Here is a 24,837-nt window from a genome sequence, read left to right as displayed (position 1 = left end):
TGGGTGAAGTGGAGGGCAAAGGGAATATTACACAAAAAAGTCAAGAAGGACGAAAGCGTAGCTTTTGCCAATGGCTCAACCTTGGGGGGCAGTCGGGCTGGGGGCTGGCTGTAGAGAGTGAAGCCTAAGAGGCAGACAGAGGCACGTGGAGGATGCAACAAGCCTTGCTTGTATTTTATTCTAGAAACACTGGGGAGCTACCTAGAAGCTTATGGATTGGGAGGAGGCCTGCTGGTTAGAGAGAATGCTTGTCACAGCGGTGAACCTGAACCCGGCTAGAGCAGGCGGAGGGGGACTGAGCCAGGGAGAGGCCTGAGCTAAGGCGGTGGCAGCTGGGAGAGCGGGTGAAGGTGCACGTTGGTCCTGACACTGTGTCAGACCCAGGATGCAGTCCCAGGTGGTCCGACTCCGGTTCTGTGTTCTCAAACACTTGCCGGGATTACCCGAGGGGCTGGGGTGCACGTGGGATGGTGCAGAGCAGATGGAGAGAGTTTTGGCACGTGATATCTGCTGAACAGTGACTATGGGAAGTCAGGGACAGGGAGGTCTAGGATGTGTCTGGTCATGCGCAGTGCCTGGCAGGGAAGGAACGCAGGCCTCACTTCTGGAATTACGTTTACTCATGTCCATGCCCCAGTTAAGTGTGTGGGGGGTGCGGAGGGGGTGGTTACTCATTTATTTCGTGTGTAAAATAACACTTATCTGTTGCTTTCGGTTTATTTGGCACACCTTTCATTTAGTTTTGAAAATTTGAGTAACCACAACAGACTCTGAAGAAACCTAGTAATACTGCAGACCTACCGATTTTCATCTGGAGTGCTATTTAAAAACACTTGCTGGTGCCAAATGGGGGAAAGCATTCTTCACGATTTACCCTAACAACAACAAAAATATTTAGATTTGTCCACCACACTGATGAGAGTAATACTGTTTTTTCAATGAGGGCCTTGCCCAATTTCTGTGCCCTTTATATTTGAAACATAATAATGCAGTTACTAAAACACTATTATAAGAAGTTTGGAAAATAGGGGGATGTTTCTTCCCCCCTCCACACACACATACACACACACACACACACACACACACACACACACTTTATCTGTGCTGTTTTAATGTATTTCCTTTAAATCTTATTTTTAGGGGTGCCTGGGTTGCTCAGTCAGTTAAGCATCTGCCGTCTTCTCAGGTCATGATCCCAGGATCCTGGGATCAAGTCCCACATTGGTCTTGCTCAGAAGGAAGCCTGCTTCTCCCCCTCCCTCTGCCTGCCGCTCACCCTGCTTGTATTCTCTCTCTCTGTCAAATGAATAAATTTTTTAAAAATCTTAAATAAATTTTATTTTTTAGATACGTATATTTGTATGTGTATAATGTGTTTTATGTTGTATACATAAAGATATATTATAGTCAGTATATACAGATATTCCAAAAGTCCAATAAAGTGAGACATGAGAGCAGTATTTTGAACCATTCTTCCCCTCAATTTCTAACTAAATACCCAGCTACCTACTGAATACGATACCAGATGACTTTACTTAGTTGTCTTGCAGGTATATCTCCATAAACACAGCAATACCGAGCCTTGAATTCTCCCCACCCGGCCCTCTCCTCTTCCCAGTCTCCCCCATCCCAGTAACAGGTTCCACTGTCCATCTTGTTGCACAAGCCGGCGGCCTAGATTTCTCCTCTGCCCCCACCCCCTACATGGAGTCCATCCTAGATTTCTCCCCTGCCTGCACCCCCTACTCAGAGTCCTTCTGCAAGTTGTTTTATCTCTGCTGCCAGAATGGACTCTGCCCTGCTCGCTTCTCTCCACCCCTGCTGCGACCAGCCTCTTCCCAGTTGCCATCATTCTCCATCTGAGCTACATTAGCCTCCTTACTGGTCTGCTCCACTGGCCATTCTCGCCCCTCTAGCGTCTGCTCTCCCAGCGGATGGAATAGATCACTTTAAAAAATTCTCCCATTTAAAATTCTTCTGCGGTCTCCTGCTGTACTAGAAAACAACCCAAATTCTTCTCCCTGGCACATAAGGCCTATAGGATCTGGCTCTTGCCCATCTTTCCAAATTCATCTCAGGCCGTAGGATGTCCTTATGCCACCTCACTGTACTCCAGTCACCTAAAAGACACCGGAAGAACTTCCCACGACCCTGAGATCATGACCTGAGCTGAAGGCAGACGCTTAACTGACTGAGCCGCCCAAGTGCCCCATAGGGATGTCACTTTCAGTGGCACTTACGGAGGCATCCCAGACCACTCTAGGAAAAGTAGACTCACTTCCTTATTCTTAGCACAATTTGCAGTTAGAGAGAGTGTGCTTGTGTGCTCCCAACAGATTGGAAGCTCCACGGGGCAGTGACTATGTTTGTCTTATTTATGTGGTAACCAGTCAGTAAATATTTGATGAATGAACGAATGAATGAATGCTACCTTCTTGAACCTGCTCATGAAATTCTCTTGCTGCCAGGCTGAGGGGCATGGAATTGAGAGCTAAGGAATAGCTAGGCATCATCTATTATCTTGGAGGCTCTTTTGTAAACTAGGCTTTTTCTCCCTTTGCAACACCGTTGTTTTTCTCCAGATAGTGTTTGTCTGGGACTCAAGTAAATGTCAGTGGTCAGCTCCCAGCCCTAGGCTGGAGGTTGGTGCCATGTTTAATAAATCAACATGGATACTAGAGGTTGCATGGCCAATATTGCAATGCCTCCCTCGAGAGGGAATAGGATATTGGAAGGGGAATAGTTTTTACTTCTGTAGCCAAAGGTGGCAGGAGGGGTGTGTGCCAGGGAATGTGGTAAAGAGAAAGAACATATAGACCAAGTCTCTCCCAAATTGCCATTGCCAAAGACACATAGTGGCATCGTGGTTGAAGAAAGCATCCAGGACAGAAACCAGACAGTTTAAGAACAGTTTATGTTGGGAAGAAGCAATCCTGTCAAGGTCTTTCCTAGTGGCATGAATGTTCAAAACCTGAAAACTTCTTGCCACATCTTGTTGTTGTAATGCCAGTTTATTAAGACCATTTATTGAGATCCCCAAACAATGAAGAACTTCTGATCAGTGCAGTCCCTGCCTGGTATTAACTGCTTTTACAGGAGGAAATTATGGGACATACGATATAATAGGCCACTTCTAGCTGACGGCCTCTTCCCTTACCTTGTTCTCTTGCCTTGTCTAACACTGTGTCTCCATCAAGTTCTGTCCTTAATGAGGTCGTTTGCTCTGCATACACCATGAGATTATGTCTTAGAGTAATCCATTTTCTGCTTTCTGAGCTATGCCTGAGATGGCAGCTTCTTCAGCTGTGGAAAGAATTTGCCATTTAGCAGAGGAGACCCTTTATAGCTTGTCACAGCTTTCAATCATAGCTTCAGCTTTTGATTCTTTAACAGTGGCACTTGGGAGCAGGAACATTTTGCATAACCACTTAGCTCATCCTTCCAAGTCGCCTCTGAAAGGAGTGAGGAACGGTTTATGCTGGCATGATAGGAAAGAACACTCCGTACCGGTGTTAATAATATCTGCATATAGTTTGCATAACTGAAATCCACAATCATCTTCTTTCCAGCTTTATTGAAATGTATTTGACATGTAACACGCAATAATATCTATAATATCTTCATCTTAGTTTTGCTCCAAAATTACTTTTCTACCATCACTGTCCCTTATAAGTAACGTGTACCAACATTGATGTGATTTGAACTTTCCATTTTTTTTTCTTTTAGGTTTTTTTTTTTTTTTTCTACAAACACGAATCGAGCCCCCATTCTGTGTCCTTGCTACATCTCTGGAGGTCCAGAGAACAAAAAATAATGGCTGAGGGTTTTTCAGAATTGTAGAAAAACATGAGACCTCAGATGGAAAAAGCACAGTGAATCTCAAGGAGGGTAAATAAAATAAATCTATGACTGGAGTGACTGGCGTAATGACAGTGTACCCAAAATACAGAGAAAAGACAGATGAATGACCGTCCAGCTGATATTTCTTAGCAACAGCTCACCGTATACCTATCATTCGAATAGGAGGCTGAAATAAAGACCCTGTCGGACATACAGAGAGTGGCAGAATGTTTTACCCTCAGACTTGAACTGAAAGAATGACTAACAGTCAGACTTGAGCAGGAAGGAAATTGATTCCAGGAGTAGGTTACACCATCACAGAGCCGTGGCGCCTCAGAGAGATTGGGCTCATTAATAACCATCCAAACAAAATGGCTGCCTCTGTCTTAGGATTTGAGGACAAACAAGATGTTTTTCCAACTGAGTGTATAACTACTTAGACTTGGCACTGAGGTTTGGAATTCCCCTGTTGGTGATGAATGATTTTCACTTCAGGCAAGGGTCTGGAATTCAAGCCATCCATGAACGTCTTAAAATGATAGGTGACATATTTTGTGTATGTGTAATTTTTCTGCAGACAGGATTCGTGGCTTTCATCAGACATTTAAAGGGGCTTAGAACCTGAGCAAGTTTAAGAACTCCTGGATCAGGGGCGCCTGGGTGGCACAGTCGTTAAGTGTCTGCCTTCAGCTCAGGGCGTGATCCTGGCGTTCTGGGATCGAGCCCCACATCAGGCTCCTCTGCTGGGAGCCTGCTTCTTCTGCTCCCACTCCCCCTGCTTGTGTTCCCTCTCTCACTGGCTGTCTCTCTGTCAAATAAATAAATAAAATCTTTAAAAAAAAAAAAGAACTCCTGGATCAAGATATTGTCCCCTATCGAAGTGAAATTACATTGTTACTTGCCCTGAAGTTGAGAAACAATGATCTGAATTTGAATATCAGATCTTTGTGGCACTCTTGAGACCCCAGACAAATTATATTTCTTGTCCTTGTAGTCCATCCATGCAGTGCACAACCTGTGTGACTGTACACGGCCACGATGTGTCTGGCCCCTGTGACTGTATCTTACCAGTCACAGTCAGAGTTTGATTATAGCTCTTAGCATTTCTGAAGGGAGTCTCTATTGAGCTATCAGAAGAAATAAAGCTTCTAAGTGACCAATTTTGGGATATAATAATAGGTTTAGTGCTGTTGTTTTGTTAATGGAGAGCATGTTTTCTGTAACACATTGTCCAAGTATGCGGGATGGGGAGGGTGTTGTGTTTAATCACTCTCTCTCCCAGTGAGATTTGATACTAAAACAACTATTAATTGGTGACCATGTATAACTTGTGTTTTTATAATACAATTGTAATGTATGCTAGAAATGTGCATTTTATATGTAATTTTAATTCCACTTCTCACTCCTTCAGTAGTTACTTGTTGAGTGCTAGTGTCCGGCCGTTCACCGCACGGGTAAGGCCATGGTATAGGGTTGAATATGAAGTAGGATGGAGGGTGGCAGGCCATCACCAAATCCTCAGTCCCAGCCTAGTCAGGTCCAGGGGAAGCTGTGTTCCTGAGAGCCGGCCGCAGGGGATCAGCCTGCAGGTGTAACTCAGAGCAGCGCACACTTGGAGGACAGCAGCGGGCCATCCCGGACGGCACAAACAATTAGGTTATAACTCAACCACGGGCCTCCTCGGACAGCACAAACATCAGAACCCCTTTTTTATGTGTATAGTGATGATCATAATAACATCATCTGCTTCTGAAGCTGTTAACGGTCTTCCTCCAATGCCCAGGCAGGGGGGCCTCCTTGTCGCTCGCAGCACCCCCAGGGGCAAGGATGAAGGGCCCTAATGCTGGGATGGGGGCTCCCTGTCCTGTTGGGAAGGAGACAGTCTTCAGTTCCATTTCCTCTCTGAGGGCACAGGTGTCTCTTAGAGGGCCCAGGAGGTAGTCTGTCAAATGCTTACCAAAGGCACAGAGAAAGTTAATATGCCTCTTCAAATGGGCCCAGATTTCCTTCTTCGTTGGTCGCATCTCCCTTTTTTTGTGTGTAATGTTGAGAAATTCCCAGTTTGGATTGATCAGATCATAATTTCTTCTTCTTTTAAAAGAAAAACACCCATATAAAGCTTAAATGTAGGGATAAGGATGGCTAGGGTTTTGAGATGGGACTTTTGTGATAATGTAGTCTGGTCTCTGGTCGGCCAGCTTTCCATCCATAGTTATTTGCAATTATATTAGGACAATTAGATTCTAACTCAAACTTCTGCAGGCTCATTTAGAGAGATAAGAAATTCATTTCACTGTATTGTGCTCTAAATTGTAAATGAGGCTCAGGATTGATTGTTTAATAGGTTGGGGTTTTAAATTGAAATTTTCTCCCATGTTATTTTACATCTATATGATTCACCAGAAAAGACTGGTTTAAAAAGTTTAAAAATGTTGATGCTGTTTTATTCGTTTCAGTTTAATCGAGGTTAATATTTTAAAAAATTTGATTCTGGCTTTTTCTTTGTATTCCTCAAACTACCACTTTCTTTGCCATTCCTAGAACTATTTGAAAAGTTTTACGTAGCCTAAAAATAGAATAAAATAAGCACAATTTTATTTTTTTTGGAAAGGCTAAAGAAAAGCACAGTTCATGCTATTCTTCCCTGAAAAATGGGAACCCGGGCATCTGATCCCATGTTTTTATTATCAGGTTACACATACTTTGAGGTAAATATATGTGATGAAAGTGATGGCTCTCTTGAAGGAATGACCGTGTGTGTGAAGCATGTATGTGCATATGCGTGTAAGCCCACGCGCCGTCACTTGCCGTGTGTGTGGACGTTTGCAGGAGCTTGTTTGGGCAACGGTGGGATTGAATTGGCTGATGGAACGAACAGCAGTGCCTTCCCGTCTCTAGAAGGTTGCCTCTAGTCTTTTCTCCGAAGTGTTCCATTGTCTGTTCTTTTCCTGGGATCCAACAGGTCTTTTTGCTAGCTCTAAGACAGGGGGAATGACTCGTGGCTGTCTTGCTTGTGCTTCTCCAGGGCCTTTGCTGCAGGGGGAAGGGAAGTGTGTTGGCTCTGATTCTATGTCTTCTGGGGGGGTGCGGGGACTGAGCATCAGCCCCCAAGCTCTGTCACTGCCGTGGCTCCGTGGTGCTCTAAGTTGAAGATGTAATGGGTTTAACTTACCTTCTGGTCCTGGGAAACTTGGATCATTCATTTAACCCACACTCGAGTGTCTGACCCGTGCCAGGCACAGCCTGAGGAGTGTATAACACATATGTGAAAACCGCAGAATTCACTGTATTCTTGGAGTTTACATCAGCTCCGTAATAACTTTCAGTTGCCCCCACTTCCGGAGTGAGGGTCATTTCCCCAAGCTGTGGAAATATTCACGCACTTGACCTTTCTTTGTTTTTGCTTTTAGCATCTAATGTAGCATAACAGATGAGTAGAAGACATCATTGCTGCCCTCAGGGAATTTGTTAGAGAGAGACAGACATGCCAGCGTATAAACGCATCATGACCCAGCAGGCTGAATACAGGCTATAGGAAATGCAGAACCAATGACTGGGGGAAGGTGGAAGGAAAGAAGGACATGATCTTTGTGACAGGGGTGCCTGCCATTCAGCTCAGCGTTGTGGTCCCCTGTGAGCACGTGGGGCTCTGGCAGTGGGGCGAGGAGATGGGCTTAGTGGGCCATGAGGGTGGAGGGAAGGTATGAGCAAGGCCAGGTGCCCAGAGGCCTGCACCGTAAGCAGATGGGTCACTGAGTGTCCCCAGCTGGCGGTGACATGACATCCCCACTGTTCTGGAACAGCTGACGGCAGAGTGCGGGATGCACTAAGAGCAGGAGCCGGGGGCAGGGAGACGGCGAGGTGATTTTCTTTCATTTATTCTTTTACTCATTCAACAAAGGCTTAGCTGGGGCTTGCCTTGAATTTATAAGCTTGAATTGCCAAGCTTAGGTGCTACTTTAAGAGGAATACAGCCAGTTTAATGCCCTAACTCATCTTTCAGGCTAGAAGTTTACAGTTCTCTTTTTGCTGAGTGACCGAAAGGTACATATGAAGACAACTTTAGGGGAACAGGTGTGGACATCCCAGTCTCTCTCCTCTGCTGGGTTCTCCTGCTCTTTGCCTCACTCGCCAGTGGTGAACAGAAGTGCAGCAGTCTGCTCTGCTACACGGACAGCCAGTGGGCCTCATGGTGGCTGGATCGTTCAAGATGTAATTCAGAGAAAACTGGTTTCATTTACGTTTTGGGATAAGAGCCACAGAGAAAAGCTGGAAGAAACAGAATGGGTTGTCTTGACAAAACACTTCCACTGCTCTGAAGGGGCCAGCCTGCTTCTCCTGGTCAAGGAGGGAAACTGCATCTTAAACACGTGGTGGTTATTCATTGTACCTTTTTTTTTTTAAGGTAGGAAATGTTCTTTGGACAGAGTTAAATGCTGCCCAGCGTAAAGAACATGATGGGAACAAAGCCTGCAGACTGTGACAAATTGACATGCCCCGGACTAATGAGAAGACGGAATGTATCTGCTCAGCAGAACGAATACTCACAAAGGGTCTCCTTCTCTCCTAGGACTTCCTTCGCCGGGCATCTGGCCGGGATTCTTGTTGGACTGATGTACACTCACGGGCCTCTGAAGAAAATCATGGAAAAATGTGCAGGTACAGAACAAAACACCTTTGGCCTGACAACAAGTTAAAAGTTCATTTTAATTTTGACAGAAACAAAGGGAACCCCAGGTTTCCCTGTGGTTCAGCTTAGGAATTCCCTAATAGGCACTTTTTAAACCAAGAGGCAAAGCGGCTGGTGCAGTTCCTTATGCTGCTCCAAAGAAAAGGCGGCAAACTCAAATTGTAAACCTGAAGCGTTCTTAGGAGACAAATAGCAGGATGTTTGCCTTCTGTGAGCATTAACGGTGCTCACAGAAAACTGCGATTTTCTTGAAAATGCAGAGAACTAAAGTCGGTTTAAAATAATGCGTTCTTCTGCAGTAGTCCACGAATTAATATATGTGCAAGGCAGAGTTAGAAAAGAAAAGCAAATCTGTACTGAAGTGCTAGGCCTGTATGTGAAAGAAGTCAGAATGACTTAGGTTCTGGGCGGGCAAGATCATACTGTGCATTGACCAGACCGAGTCTGCTATTGCTTGAAGCATGGCTCCTGCCTGTAAAAGTTTTGTTGTTGGTTGTTTTGTTCTGTTTGGCTTTTTTCCCTGTCAAATTGATGCTCAATGAAAATACTTTATTTTATTTAGAAATATATGAATTTTTTAGCCCTCTTAATTTAAAATGCTATACTGGCTTTGACTTATAGGAAAACTATTTTGCAAACACTTGTTTTATAGACCCTGTGAGTTCCAATATTTCATCTTTTATTCATGGGAAATCTTCTGAGACTATTTTACCTTTCCTTGAACCATAAATAATTTGTTTTCACAGTTTGTGCCGATGACTGGTATTCTTGAGAACCATATAATATTCATGATATTAGAAAGCTTTCCAGGCACTGTGCTGCCATCTTTATTAGCAGGCTGTGTTCACTTTCAGATGATTTTTACAGGCTGTGTTGCATCTAAATACATTCCCATTTTCCTACATTTGCTTATTACTGTGTTTTCAACGAGTGTGCTTGGAGGAGGCAGCGGGAACTGCATTTATTGAAAATGTCCAGTTCCATTATATTTTTGATACAACTTAATTATGGAAATCTAGTAATGAGATTTGTTGCCCAAATGCTCTCAGTACGAATAAAGGGAAAGAAATGATTCTTGGGAGTTTAATGTTTTCTTTCATTTTCTATGTGTGTCTGAAGTTGAAGTGGTTTGTAAAGCTTTCTGCAGACGTTTTACGGAATTTAGGGAAATATTTTGATTTTAAAGAGGATTTTCCCCACAATTATACCGTTTACACTCTTAGCTTTCCTTCTTAAAACCTTGCCTATCTTCTGTGGAGACTGACTTTTTACATCGTGTTGTTTTCAAAGTAATCCAATAGAAAATTAGACATGAAAAGTTGAAACAAACACTCAGTGCTATTTACACATAGCCTGCAATCTCTCTGCCTCCCCCCCTCCCCGGGGAAGCTGGAGAAGGTTCTAGAGTGACCTGAGAATTGAGGCGACACAGGAACCCTGTGGAAAAGAGCCAGGGGTGTGAAGCTGCTGTTCGACAGCTCCTGGAGAAAAGCAGCCTCGACTGAGGGTTTGCCTCTTGCTCGCACCCTTGCTCCCTTCCTTCAGCAGGGCTGAACTGACTGTCCTACTGCCCTTCTAGGGACGGAGGGAGAAGAGTAAGAGCCATGGCTCCCCTAACAGTCTTTCTGGGGGCAAGTCCTCTGAATAGCCAGAGCATCTCTACTGGGACAGGGTCCCCAAAGCCCAAGCTCAGTACCTTGCAAGGCAAAGACCCTTTTAGGTCAACAGGAATCTCTCAGGAACTGCAGAAAGAATTGAACAGTTTCAAGGTTCCCCACATTCTGTTCCCTAAAGGGCTAGCCCCAAACAAAAGGGAGTTTATTTTAACAGTTGTTTAGAAATCATGTGAAATGACCTTGGCTTTGTTATAAGGAACCTCCTAATTGTTTGGAAGGATCATCAGTTACTTATGGCTCTTTTGTTCCATTGGTTGATGTGTCTGTTTTTATGCCAGTACCATGCTGTTTTGATTACTGTGGCTTTGTAATACAGATTGAAGTAGGGAAGCATTGGGATGGCTGCTATCAGAAAGACAGGAGATAACAAGCATTGGTGAGGATTTGGAGAAAAGGAAACCCTTGTGTACTTTTGGCGAGAATGTGAATTGGTACAGCCATTGTGGGACACAGTATGGAGGTTCCTCAAAGAATTAGAGCTACCTTATGATACAGCAATCCCACTTCTGAGTATATATCCAAAGGGAAGTGAAATCAGTGTCTCAAAGAAATATTCACACTCCTGTGTTCATTACAGCATTATTCACAGTAGCCAAGAGAGGGTGAACGTCCATCAGATAAATGGATAAAGAAGATGTGGAGAGAGACAGAGAGAGTGTGTGTGTGTAATGGATTTATTCAGCTATAAAATGAAAGAAATTCTGTTTGTGACAAAATGGATGAACCGGGAAGACATCATGCTAAGTGAAATAAATCAGACAGAGAAAAACCAATACTATATGATCTCACTTATATGCGGAATCTAAAAAAGGTGAACTCAGAATCAGAGAGAGTCCAACAGTGGTTGCCAGGGGCCGGGGACATGGCAGAAATGGGGAGATGTTGGCAAAGGGTACAAACTTCTAGTTATAAGATGAATAAATTACGGGGGTCTAATGTATAGTATGGTGACCACAGTTAATAATACGGTCTTGTATACTTGAAATTTACTGAGAGTAGATCTTATATTTACACATGCACAATATGGTAACTATGTGAGGCAATAGGTGTATTAATTAACTTGATTGTCATAATCATTTCATATGTTTGTGTATATCAAATCATTGTGTGATCTACCTTTTAAGAATTCATGTTACACAACCAGAATACATGCGACTTTTTGTCAGTCAGACCTCAATAAAGCTGGGGTGGGGGAGTCCTTAAGGCTGCAATTAAAATACGTTTCCTTCATTTAGGCATTTCTTCCTCCAATATGCATTATCCTGGACAGCAGTACCCCTTTAACAGTTCAGGTAAGCACTTTATTTCATTTAATACATTTTATCTTCAAAAATCATGGTGTTTGCCACCATCAATCCGCTTCTGGGTAATACCAGCTCACGCTGTCGGAGAGTCGTCTGCACGTATGTACTTGTGCCGCTAACGTGCCTGAAAGCTAGATGGAGCCAGAGCCCAGGGAGCATATTTGGTGACCTGGTAGAGCAGGCCAGGGAAGGAGGTAACTCTGGCTTGAAAATACTGTGTGGTTGATATGGGGTCTCTCAGGGTAAGATTCAGATCAGACCTGGGTCCCTTGGTTCTCATTCTGCAAGTCCAGACTGCCTGCTGAGTGTTAGAAGTCAGTTTTTGATCTACGATTTTCTGCATTCCACCCCACCTACACATTCAGGAAGAATTGTGTCTAACCTCAGAGGCTAAGATGGGCATTCCTCTAGTAGTTAATACCATGTGACTTAAAAGTATATATTTTTTCTAGATGTCTTTGCAAATACGCAGAAGGGACTTCCTGTCCAAGCATCTGCCCTGTTTTAGACAAAGGCCCTTAGATTCCATGGTGGGGAGGCTGCCCTACAGCTCCCAGGGCCAGTTAGAGAAGCCATAGGCTATGGAAGTCTGAGTGTCTTTTATAGTTGTTAATTGGAGAACGCCTTGATCCCTCTGGCATTTGTTTTTAAGGCCTTTAAGGTGGGTCTAAAGTAACTTTTATTCTAAGGTTAATTCTGTGCTGCTATGAGGTGTCACTTTTCTGGGATTTCTCTTGAATGGTCTGGTCAGCAAGGACTCTGTTCTGGTTGGTTGGAAAGCGAAGGTCTCCCAGCCCCACCCGAGCTCCCGGAATTATTCAGCTCTTCGTCATTCTTTGCCTGGTCCCGTGGCATTTCACGCACACATGCGTGGCTTAATAATTCAACAAAAACTCCAGGCAACCCACGCAGTTAGTTTTCTCCTTTGCTATTCTCTGCCCTGCAAATATCAGCTCCGCTCAAGGAGTCTGTTGCACCTGCTCATGTCCCCTGTCCCTATACCACAGTCTAGAAAGTACCTCCAGGCACCTTTTCCCTTCTCTCAAGGTTCAAAATCTTGTATTGCCTGTTACACAATGTCTGAAAACATTCGTTTCATACATGTTCTCCAGTTTTCTACCTGATTGTGGTGAAAGGGCTAGTTCAGTCCTGGTCACTCCTTGCTGGCAGAGGTAGAGGTCCAGTTGTGCAGGAGTGTGATGCTTCCAGTGCTCAGCCTGAGAGGGAGGAGTGGGGCTGCAGTTAGTGGAAGTTATTCAGAGGAAGTGGGGCGCAGGGTCTTGAATGAGTAAGTGGAAGTTAAGGAAAGTGATGGGGAGGAAAGTGCTTTTCAGTCTTTTATTCAAGGGCCTGTTTGAGATTATCCAGAATGTGCTGGAGTGCCACTGAAGGATTTAGTCAGTGGAGTGATCCTAATGGGGTTACATTCAAGCTGTTTGTGATGTGGTTATAAAGGCTTGGATTGTGATTATCAATCCTGGCCGTATATATGAATCACCTAAGGAGGTTTTTTGTGTGTGTTTGTTTTTTAAATATATCCATGTCTTGAATTCATCCTAGACCAGTTAAATCAGAATGAAGATGGAGACAGGGACTTAGACTTTTTTTTTTTTAAGGTTCCCAGGTGATTTTAATGAGATCAAGAAAAAAAATCATAGGCCTAGATGATGGGGTTTACCTAGGCTTGGGGGCCCCAGAAGGGAATACTGTTGATGCCCCAAGAAAAGCTTCACTTCTGAGGCTTTTGCCTCTGCTGATTTGAATGATTAAAACACTAGAATTGTGGTCTTGGTGCAGGAGAGGAACAGTTGTTGGACAATGCCAGCTCACCTAAAGGGTGATGATTAGTTATTGACTAAGCTGATAAATACACTCATTTGGAAGAGCGTCTATTCCTATTGGTTGTCGGTCCTGGAGACCAGTTTACACTGACTTAAGTATAACAGCTATTTTGGCCCACGGGACTAGGAAGAGGTGGGTTGGACAGGAAGACCAAATCGGTTCTCTCTCCCATTGTGATTTCTCACTTCTTATTGACTTGATTCTCTCTACTTCACAGGGAACATGGCCCCTGACACCTGGAAGTTGGTTGAGGATAAAGGGCTTTTCGTCTGGTTGATTTATTAAATCCCCGAAAGTAACAGGGATGTTCCTCTGGACAAAGAGAATAAGAACATACCTGTGCACAGGCATGCCGTAAACTGTCACAGATTCCCTAGTGCTAATGTCCTGTGTGACAGCTGGGAAGCTCAATCTAGAAATGTTAAGTCATTTGGCTAACGTCATACAAATAGTGATAAAACCAGGACCGAAAATGCAACTCACTGATTCCTAGCCTCTGTTTTGTCTGTATTACAGAGATAGGAGATGGCCATTCTCTTGATTTATCCTTACGAAATAGGGCAGTTCCCCATATTGTCTTTTCTTTCCTTTTTTTTTTTTTTTGCATTTATTTAAAAAAAAAAAGTAAAAAGGGAAAAACATCCTTTCCTCCTTCACATGTGGGCATAAGTCTAGCAGACACAGACCACAGAATTAAAGGCAAAAATAGAAGTCCCTTTTACCTTTCTCTCTTATCCCCTGTAAGATTACCATATTTATATTCCTTCCTCTGAAGTGACTGGATTTCTTCAAAAGCAGAGCTGCATAAGGCCAGGTGGCCATGCTAATGGTCATCTAGGGAACTTGTATGAGAGCATGTGTATCTTACAAGTAATGATTTATTCTTAGTATGGCCGTCCTTAGCTAGTAGAGTCTTTATAGGTCAAAGAACCTCATGAATGTTTAAAAAGCTGTTACCAATTTTTCTAATCTTGGTGGTGTTTCTTGATCTCTTTTGCCATGAAATCCTGGTATGTGTATAAAGAACAGATGGAGTAGTTAATAGAATAATGATAACCAGAATTTCTTTTACTACAGAGCCAAAGTATAGAGCTACAAAAGAATATTAAACTGCGATTCATCGCAGGATATAATTTAAACTTATTTGTCTTAAGTGTTTGATTGTTGGGTTTTTCCAGCCATGTTTATTATGAAGATTTAAAATATCTGATTGGGCCAGTGGAACAGCTGAGGAAAGTTTTTTGTCCTAGGAGACCTGCTCTCATTATAATAGATATTGATAGGAGTTTTAGTCTTCTTGATGATTTATGACTGATGATATAGAACCTTTAACCACACTAGTCTTTTTGACTTAACACACTGAAGCTTTCCCTTTTTTCCCCCATGTTTTGTCTGACAAGTACCAAATTAGATTTTATAATATTCAGATGTTTAAAGTTGTAGACATTATTTCATTAAGGCCATGGTGGGTTATTTTTAAAATAAGAAATAACGTGAAAAAAAATGTTTTTCTATGTCAAGAAAATATTTCCTCAAATTGTAGCAAATTTACCTGGCAATTGAAACTCTATAGATATATGCAGTATTTCTGATATCTGCATGGATAGGCATTCAGAGCTTTGGGGTTGTTTTGGGTTTTGAATTTCCGAGGATAGACAGGTAGAAGTGCTGCTTAGACCTTCTATAACAGAATGACTTTCCACAGGGGTTTGAAAGTGGTAATGAGTCATAAGGGAAAGTGCCCAATATGCTTTTTTGTGTAGCAATAAGATAATTGGCACTCTTAGGGAATTGGGCAGTCTCTCTGTTCAGGGATTGCTGAAGCATACCATGGTATTCAGCGACTTATCCATAAGTATTCTATTATGTTTTGGAATGGTTGCCCCTTTCTTTTGTTCTTTGTGAAGTAGACATATTGATTGTATTTTAACCATTTGCCCTTATATGAAGGGGTTTTTTGTTGTTGTTGTTTTGTTGGGAAATCTAGAAAGCAATATTCGTAGCAGTGCCACAGTCTTCTGTACTGTCAGGATATGAAACTTGCTCGTGGGTGTTCCCCAGCATAGCAGTGGGAGCTAATTTTTTTTTCATGGGTCGGTTGAGTAGAGACCAATTTGAGGAAGGTTGTCGATTTTTAAATTTGAATCCAGATCCAACATCAGCCCTACACTATTGTGAGGATTTGGGAAATTTGCTTCTATCCTTCCCCTGTTTTAAATACCATGATGTTAATATTCTGATATGGGAAGCAGGAGAGAGAATGTGGAAGTTGGGTTATTGGAGGTATTTAGTAAATTCCCACTAACTTTTTACTACTTTAGGAGCAAGGCTTGTCAGAATCAGTGCCCCAAATCCTGAACAATTTTATTTAATGTTTAATCATTCACTTTGTGATTTTCAAAGAAATTGTAAAATATTACCAAGAAAGAAGAGTGTTGTAATAATCAGTAAGAATGGGGAAGGGCTCTGGATAGACCACTGTCCAAAGAAGATGTACAAATGACCAATAAACACACGAAAAGATGCTCAATATCATTAGTCATCCAAACCATAATGAGATACCACTTACACCTACTAGGATAGTTATAATTACAAAGATAGGTAGTAAATGGAGAAATCTGAACCTATTGACGTACCTTTATGAAAGAAATGTAAAATGGCACAACTCGGAAAACATTCTGGCAGTTCCAACTGGCTAAACAAAGAAGTTCCGTATGACCCAGGAATCACACTCTTGGGTATGGACCCAAGAGAAATGAAAACATAGGTCCATATAAAAACTTATCGATGAAGGTTTATAGCAGCATTATTCACAGAGTCAAAAGGTAGAAATAACCCAAATGTCTATCAATTGATTGATGTGATATAATCGTGCAATGAAATATTATTTGTCCACAAAAAGGAATGAAGTACTGATTCATGGTACAACATGGACGAACCTTGAAAATGTTATGCTAAATGAAATAAGCCAGACACAAAACATCACATGTTCTATGATTTCATTTATGTAATTGTCCAGAATAGGTATAGCTATAGAGACAGAAAGTAGATTAGTGGTTACTTAGGGCTGGGAGGGATGGGGGATGATAGCTAAAGGGTACAGGTATCTTTTTGGGGGTGGTGAAAATGTTCTAACATTGGTTGTGGCGATGGCAGAACTCTGTGAATATATGCTAAAAGCCATTGAGTTGTACAATTTAAATTGGTAGATTATATAGTATGTCAATTATATCTCATTAAGAAGCTGCTATAAAAACATAACCAGAAGACACATAGAACATGATAAATATTCATGTAAATTTGTATGGTTACATTAGATTATCAGCTGAAACTAGATCAGTGTGTTTTATTATCATTTCATTGTTTATATGAAAATAAAGACTTTTGTTTGGCGTGCCTGAAAATTCTTATAGGAAATAGTTAAACTGTTTCCCTATTAATCTTGCATTTTATTTATAACCAGCACAAAAGTAAACTTTAAAATAGCCTCAGGACCAATTATCAAATATTCTGAATATGAAATATTAATTAACCAGGTTCTGCCCTACAGTGTTCCTCTTTTTGGCTTGATTGTATTTTTTTTCTTTAGTCTTAAAGCAATAAGAAATTTAAACTCTGTTGATGATATGGAGACCTATGACACAGGACCAAAGTAAAGGGTAGGAATGTTGATCAACAACAAAAAGCACATTAATTAAACATTTGAAAACTCATCCCCAAAGGGTATGATAATGGAAGGAAAGAAGGAATAAAGTTAAACAGACTCTTACTTCTCTCTCATTACACCAGAATTAGATTGGTAATCTTTTGGGGGAAAAAATTCTCTTCGAAACAAATTACATAAAAGTGGCAATTAAAGATGTAAGCAGTAAACTCCAACCAACTTAAAAAGATTGATGGCAACACCTTGCAAAAGTGAACTCTGCTCTGTAATTGACCTTCATTAATGGGATATGTAAGTTTGATACTTAAAGCATTATTTAATGAGCAGGTTGTTTCTTCTCTCATTTTATCTAGCAACCAAAAAGTGCTATTAATAGAAACTGTGTTCTTTGACATAAAATTATAATTATAGTGACATCGCCTTGTATATCTCAGTGTAGTTATTACGGTCCAAAGTATCATACCCAGCACAGAAATCCTGCAGTATCTGCAATAATTGTTAGTCTGCCTCTCATGGTATGGAGCAGACAGAAAGACTTTATCTGCTATCATTTCAACCATTCCCTTGACTTCATAGAAAATTCTCCAAGTATTGTATAGCTCTAAAATGCAAGAATCCACTCCAGATGAAAATAGCTCATACCAGCCCCTCTCCAGTACCCTCTCAGACCTTCTGAATTAGTATCTTCTTCCTGTTCAGCTCATAAGGACTCACGCATGTGCAGTCCCACGTCGGGCACTGTGGGTACAACAGTGATAAGACTGTCACTGCCCACGTTCATGGAGGACTTCTCCATTTGTCATCTTTTCTTATTTTGAGGATTATTACTGTACTCAAAATGATGACATAGATTATTTTATTGTCTTTGCTTACAAATAGGGGGAATGGAAAGAACAGTATGTGGCTGTGTTCTGTAACCTTTTCCTTGTGCCTGTAGGCTACTCCAGATATCAGGATGATTACCCATATGGCAGGCCAGGTTACTCTGAAGATGTACCCAGGAACTATGATGCATACACAGCAGGACTGAGTGAGGAGGAACAGCTGGAGAGAGCATTAAGAGCCAGCCTCTGGGACCGAGGTAGGAATTTTGCGCCCTTCACTTATTTTAAAGCATACCTCACATGGTGAGATGGTCTGAAAAAGGACTATTTGTAGCAAATTAAACTTTAAATAGTTTATAAAAAGGATATGTAGATGAAAAAATGTGTGCAGATTGTGATTTCAAAGAATGGGGTGTGATGCCGTATTCCCAGCACCCTAAGCTAATAAGGTGCCAGACTATGTATGTATTGTTAAAGTTGTTCTTTTTATAGGCCCGCTGTGCTCCTCGGTGCCTTGGCATTAAAGTCAAGAAACTTAAAAAAAAAAAATCTTAGGTACATGAAAAAAGGAGTCTACTTTGGAATTCATATCTACAAAGCAGGCCGTATGTCACTGTATATATCGAAGTGTTGCCCACAAACCTTCCCCAAAATCACATGGACAGCTTGGTGAGAATTCAAACTTAGGCTTCTACTCCAGACCTACGAAACCAATCTCTCTGGGAGCAGAGCCTAGGAATTTGTATTTTCAACAGGCCTTCCAGAAGATTCTTTTACAGACTGATACATGAAAACCACTGTATTTATCTTGCCATCTTTGGTGTGGGTTTGGCTTACTACTGTTGTTATTGTTTTAGTAGTGACGAGAAACCATCCATTCATTCATTCAGTAAGCATTTCTGAAGGTCTTACTATGTTTCTTGGTCTGCGTTAGGTACCATAGGGAATACAGAGAGGTAAAAGATGTACTCTCCCTCAAAAAGCTCACAGTCTCAGATAGAGGAGATGCCTGCTAGATGCCACACCAGACAGGTAACCGTAGTATCAGGTGCTCGGGTGAGAGTGCTCAGCTACGAGAGGCTTAGGCTGAGTGCTGGAGGCAGGGAGAAGGGACGAGCTCTTCCTTCACTAGACCCACCAGACTCTCAAAGAGGACTTAGACCTTGAAGAACGCGTCGAATTTATAGAGATGCGGCCAAGTCAGTATCACACAGACAGGCAAGTAAGAGCGTGGTCAGCCAGCCCTCACTTCGGAACGGAGCCTAAAGAGAAGAAGGGGAAGAAGAGTGGGGAGCGGGGCTACAGCTACAATCGAGTAGGCCAGGTGGAAAACGGACCTGGTATGTGCTGTAAGTGCCAGCAGAGTCCTGCATGTAGGAGTGATGTGATCAGAGCTGTGCTTTATGAATCTGGCAACAGTCATTCCACAAAAAAGGACTGCGCACCTGTGGGGGGCACCGGGCATCATGCTAGATGACAGGAATCCATACATATGACAACCTGACTTCTGACTTTAAAGAGCACAAACAGCAGCAGTGTGCATGGAGGTAGAACGACAGCAGCAGTCTGAACAAGAAATAAAAGCCCAAAATGAGGAAGGGGGCGGGGGCAGGTGTGGGGAACAGAGAGGGAGAGTAAGTCAGTACTCCCTGGGCGAAGAGGAATTGGGGTGTGTAAGTCATCTATTGCTGTGTAACAAATCACCCTGACATGGCTAAAACCAATAAACATGCCTTCTTGCTCTTGGGCTTGTGAGTCAGCTGGCCAAACTTACGGGATCGTGGCCTGTCCACAGTGGGTCGCGTGGAGCTGGCTGCTCTGGAATCACCCCATGGACTTGCCCGTCATCTGAGGCGATGGTGGAGGTGAGGCCGCACACCCCACCTCGTCCAGCAGGGTGGCCCAGGCTCATCTGCGGGGCCTCAGCCCAAGGGTTCCAGGAGAGTAGAAGTAAGTAAGACTTGTGCTGGTGCCCCGCCAAAGCCACTGTATTTTGTTGCTGAAACAAGTCACTGCCCAGACTGATGGGATTCAGAAATAGAGTCCACCTCTTCATGGCAGGAGCTGCACAGTCACATTGCAGAGGGTGTGGATGGAAGGAAAAGTAGAGAATTAGGGCCATGCTCATAATCATCATATCGCATATACTCAATGGTTTACTAGTTTCACGATCGCAAGCAGCATGCCTTAGCCTTTCTAATTTTGGGGGGTAGGGCCCCAGGGCCTGTACTAAATAAATGTTCATGGTTTTATTCCTATGCACACAGGAGTTGAATCACTAGTAGGCGAGACAGGAAATATTATGGGACAAGTAAGGTTGGAGTAAAGCTACTGAGCTTGGACTTTGTACCAGACTTCATTTAGGACCCCAAAGGGAGTGTGGGAGGGAATTTTTTGAGGCGATGTAACTATTCTGTGTCTTGATTATTGTGGCGGCTACAAAACTCTGTATTTGTCCGAACTCACCTGCCTGTACATCAGAAAGACTCAGTTTTCCTATGAAGAAATTTTGAAGAGATAAATAAAAATTAATAAGGAACCCAACGAAATAACTGGTAGTCCTGCAAAGACCATCAAGGATTAAACAAAAAACCATCACTTAGAAGGTTATTGAGAGACAGGACAGTGATAACGTATCGTCTCATGGTGGAGACGCTAATAACAAAGGGAAAGATGTACCTTCGCGACGGAGAGATTTGGCAGTCGCCTCCTGAATGCCGTGCTCGTGCTCAGCAGTGTTATCAGTGAGGCGGCCTGTTGTGAGTCTCCTGATATGATGCAGTATGAGCAACACAGCATCGTGTTCTTGCTACGACAGACTCTTGCTACAAGTGTTTAACCTGACTCTGAGTCTTCCAGTGTAAGCGTCAATATGCAGGAAATACATGGGATAGAGGAACAAGCTGAGTAACACCACGGACAAAGAGTCAGACAAAAATGGGATTTCTGCAGTTCAAGGAGACTGGTCTCCTGGAGGGAAAAAAATCCATGTCAAAAAGAAAAAAACAGGGTATGGTTTTATATTATAAGGAAGTAACAACCATACATAACATAAAAAACTTGAAAAACTTACCATAAAAACATTTTTTTTAAGATTTTACTTATTTGTCAGAGAGAGCACGAGCAGGGGGAACAGTGGGCAGAGGGAGTCCCTATAAAAACTTTTTTTTTTAAATAAAATGGGAATTTTGTATTTGGACTAGATATTAGAAGTTATTAGGGAAGTAATTGGACTTTCTTGGATGTGATAATGGTATCATGGATAAGTAGCAGAATGTCTCTTATTCTTGGGAGATACACACTGAAGTATTTAGAAGCCAAATAATGTGATGTCTGCAACCTACGTTGGAAGGTCAGCCAAACAGCCCTGTCCTGTCTCTCTCACCAGCCCCCTCCACAAGTACTACATTCAAATACATTTGGAAAAGACCGCAAAACCATAAACATAGCAAACTATACCCCGTTAAAGATCCAGAATGGCACTGGTATACTGAGGATTCTAATTAGTTCTGCAATGAGGAAACCAATTTATTAAATTAATGTTTTCTAAGAGCATGTGGAACTAGTTCCAAGAAAACTGACCTAAAGAGACTTAGTGAAGTGCATCATACAGTAACAGGTAGCAGCAAAGGAATTAGCTTTACAAGTTGTTTGTGTTCATTTCAGTTCTATTTTCTTTAAAACACTTTGTGATTGCCTTATTAAGAACAAGAAACCAGAGACATTGTTTTAAAGGCCTTAATATTTCTTAGCCTTTTTTTCCCTATGAAAAAAATACTTGGTTCAAGTTTTATTTTGTAAAATTCTGACCATATATACATACTGTTTTGTACCTTACTTGCTTTCATTCAATGTTATGTTGTAATCAGATTTTCATACCACTAAATGTTGTGAACATTCAGATCCTCCATGTATTATCTTAGATTTATACCTAAGTATGTTTTTTGGAGGGGGAGGTATGCTATTGTAAAGAGTAATTTTTAAAAGAAAATTCTGTATGTTGAGATTATTTTTTTTCTTTAGTCTGTTGACGTACTAAATTATTTTGATTTTCAAAGTTGAAGAAGGTTTGCATTCCCAGGGTAAGTCCTACCTGGTTGTGCCATTTTATGGCCCACCATGGTGAAAATGCCCTGTGCCCCGGAAACAGACGTGTATTCTGCTCTGGTTGGGTGGAATGTTCCATAAACATTGATTAGGCTAACTTAGTCTAGCTCACCCAGGTCTTCCAATCCCTTCTGATTATCTACTTGTTCTATTGCCTAGTGCATTTCGAATGAAACAAATTGCTATCAGTGATACCGAAGCCTATTGTTGCTGTGCTCACCCTCTGTACACCAAACACTTTCAGCGTCCTGCAGTGTTACCTTGTTCTTTAGGGTGGGGGCTGATTTGCTGATGAGGTGTACTCAGTGTCTGCTTGACCTTGGCTTTCAGCCCTTCCTCTGCGCTGTGGCTTGGGTAGACTCCCCATCCGCTCTCATGCCTCTCTCCCGGGGGACTGCTGCTGCTGCTGCTGCTTCTCACTCTGCACTTCGCAGTCTAGGGGTGGGAGGCAGTGGGGTACACCCTGATTGGGCCTTGATCTCAGTGACTGTGTGCCTCTCTTGGAGGTGTGGCCTTCTGGGTGTTCCTGGCCCTCCTCCAGGTTTAGAGGTCCCTGTTTATTTCCCCTCTCCTTTCCTAAGCTGCATAGTTTTCACCATTTCCGTTAGGGAAACAGTGGTTTTTGCCTTTCTTCCGGGCACTGGACGTTTTTTGTGCCGTGAGGATAGATGGAGAAGAAGGATCTGGGCAGCCTATTTTACAAACCTTTCCTGCAAGGGCTGCTGTTCTTTCTCCCAGGACTGAACCAGGAATGACAAAGGATGCTTTCCGGGCACTCTCACCTGTCCCTTTTGGGAGGCCTGTCCACCAGAGGTTCTGAGAAGAGCCTAAAAGTGGGTGTGAGTTCTTTTATATTGTAGCCCCCAGTACACTTTGTGTTATGTGTTCTCTGAATACGTCGTGTGTTCTCTTGCTAGCTCACACTCAGCCTTTAGCAATTTGTTCATGGTTTTGGCTAAATTCTTTTTATTAGTGTCCGGTGGAGTCTGACATAGGTGAGCAAGTGCTCCGATACATTTTTAGGTCTCTGTTTAGTTAGTTGTCTGACTGCTTCAGCTCTGTGATGGGTTGCGAAAAAGTCACTAATTTGCAGATTGTCTTGCATTTATGTTTATTATAAGATAGGAGTGATGCTCCTCCTAGCTTTCTACACCCCAAAGGGAAGCTGGAGACATTCCTTGTTGTTCGTCAGGGTTCGAATCTATCATTCTTAGTATATTTATTTACTACCTTTTTTTTTTGTTTAAGTGAAGAAGATCTTTCCCTCATGAAGTAGGTAGAATCTATAGTCCTTTTTAAAAAGCCTGGGTAAATGCGTAATTTTTTTTCTCTTGGATTTCCAGTCTTCAGGGTAAAAGTTAGTGTGCTAGAGTAACACTGAGATTTGAAAGGCCAACTAATAGAAATTCATTTGGTAGAATGCCAGTCCTGCAAGAAACATCCAGCACCAATTAGTTTCAAACTGTTCTTTAGTTAAATATATTGGAGGAGTAAATTAAAGAATCAAGGTAGCACCTTTTTAAGTTCAGAATGTGCTGTGGTCGTGGTCCTTACCAGTACTTGGCCATACAGGCCCAGAAGCTCATGTTGGTGATAGTAATACCAAAGTAGCCCTTGTAGGAGAAATCTTGAAATCCCTATTATTTCAAGGAGCGTGCACGTTTACTACTATCAACAGAAATCTTGTTCTGTTGGCAGTCTCAGCTTTTATAAGCGAGTCCAAGAGGCAGCTGATACCACAATAATAGAAAAATTCTGGAAAAGAGCCATCTCTTTCTTTGAGTCAAAAGGCAGATGCCAAGTAGGAACATTAGCTCATTGCATTTTCCTCTCTCCTCTCCCCCACATCCTTCCATGTATAATTTGTGCCTTTTTTTTTTTTTTTTTTTAATAGCCTGCCACCAAGTTCAGCTGGCGGGTGGGTACAAAGCTGTGTCCTTTTCAACCCCCAACTGCCAGCCTGGAGCATGTGTACTGGTTAAAGCTGGAAATCCTTACTGGCAAGTGGCGTAACTTGTGCTGCTTTTCGTAGACTCTTCTGCAAGGCAAATGGCCACAGTCACACTTTGGCTCCCTCGTGAAAATCAAGCTGATCTGTTACCCGCCTCCTCCACCCCCACACTGTACAGTTGGGGTTGCTGGTTAGCCATATGTGAAACTATGGTAGAATATACTACAAAGGTCTTGGCTTCAGAACGAGACTGGTTGCTGCTTTGTCTTTCCATCTTTGGATGTGAAATTACCAGGGAAGCCATTTTAGAAAAAAGAAAATTTAGGTTCCAAATGAATATCTAATGCTTTTGTTGTTAACAGATGATTTGACAATATCTTTGAATCTTGTTTATAAGCATTATGTGTTTGTAGGGACCAACTGAGACACATTTTCGGTAAAAAAAAAAAAAAGAGAGAACTCCCATACGTTTTTCCTTTTACTGAAGCTACACCAATGTATATAAGAGCAGCATTTGTCTTGTTTCTTTATTGTGTGAACATTTTTGAGAAAAATGAAATGCATTATGTTCATTCTTTTTCTCTTTCCCGGTCTAGTACAAAGGGAAAATGATGGGAATGTCAGTGTCCTGCATTCAGTCCTGGCTTATTAATGAACCAGCTTTACTTGAGGTGTGAATGACTGAATCTAATCAGACCTTTGTTTTGTTGTGTTTTTTTTTTATAGTAAAGAGTTGAATTGGGTCCTCTCTTCCTTTTCCGTTATTCTGTGGTAATGGACTGAGAAGGAGGGGTGTAGCTAGAAAGGGGTGGCGGCACTGGGAACCGTCAGGAATATTGGTGTGTGACATGTAGATCTCAGGGCTCACGGATGAAAGACCGTTTCAGGAATGTAAATTCACACAGCTATCAGCAGCAGACCTCAGCCGATCCACACGTG

The 24,837-nt window shown here is 42.2% G+C and overlaps 1 protein-coding gene across 10 annotated transcripts in view; it reads left to right on the top strand.

Annotated features, from left to right (window-relative positions):
• The window catches only part of RHBDD1 (rhomboid domain containing 1), a 136,716-nt gene that overhangs the window by 65,688 nt on the left and 46,191 nt on the right, over positions 1 to 24,837 (top strand). For 6 of the 10 annotated variants that reach the window (XR_005837210.1, XR_005837209.1, XR_005837208.1 and 3 more), the window contains exons 4-6: positions 8,411 to 8,499; positions 11,442 to 11,498; positions 17,954 to 18,097. Coding sequence is in view for 7 of the 10 variants with exons in the window: in XM_040639773.1 (XP_040495707.1) it covers positions 8,411 to 8,499; positions 11,442 to 11,498; positions 17,954 to 18,097 (290 nt within the window). In the remaining 3 variants the exon portion in view is untranslated. Of the gene's footprint in view, positions 1 to 8,410; positions 8,500 to 11,441; positions 11,499 to 17,953; positions 18,098 to 23,841; positions 24,417 to 24,837 lie in introns of those variants that run through there. The other 4 variants (XM_040639769.1, XM_040639745.1, XM_040639760.1 and 1 more) reach the window with 1 other exon arrangement.

Source organism: Ursus maritimus, unplaced genomic scaffold (assembly GCF_017311325.1).
Source record: "Ursus maritimus isolate PB19 unplaced genomic scaffold, ASM1731132v1 scaffold_1, whole genome shotgun sequence".
Taxonomy (NCBI): Eukaryota; Metazoa; Chordata; class Mammalia; order Carnivora; family Ursidae; genus Ursus; species Ursus maritimus.
The sequence above is the reverse complement of the archived record's forward strand: the minus strand, read 5'-3'. Positions and strand labels throughout refer to the sequence as shown.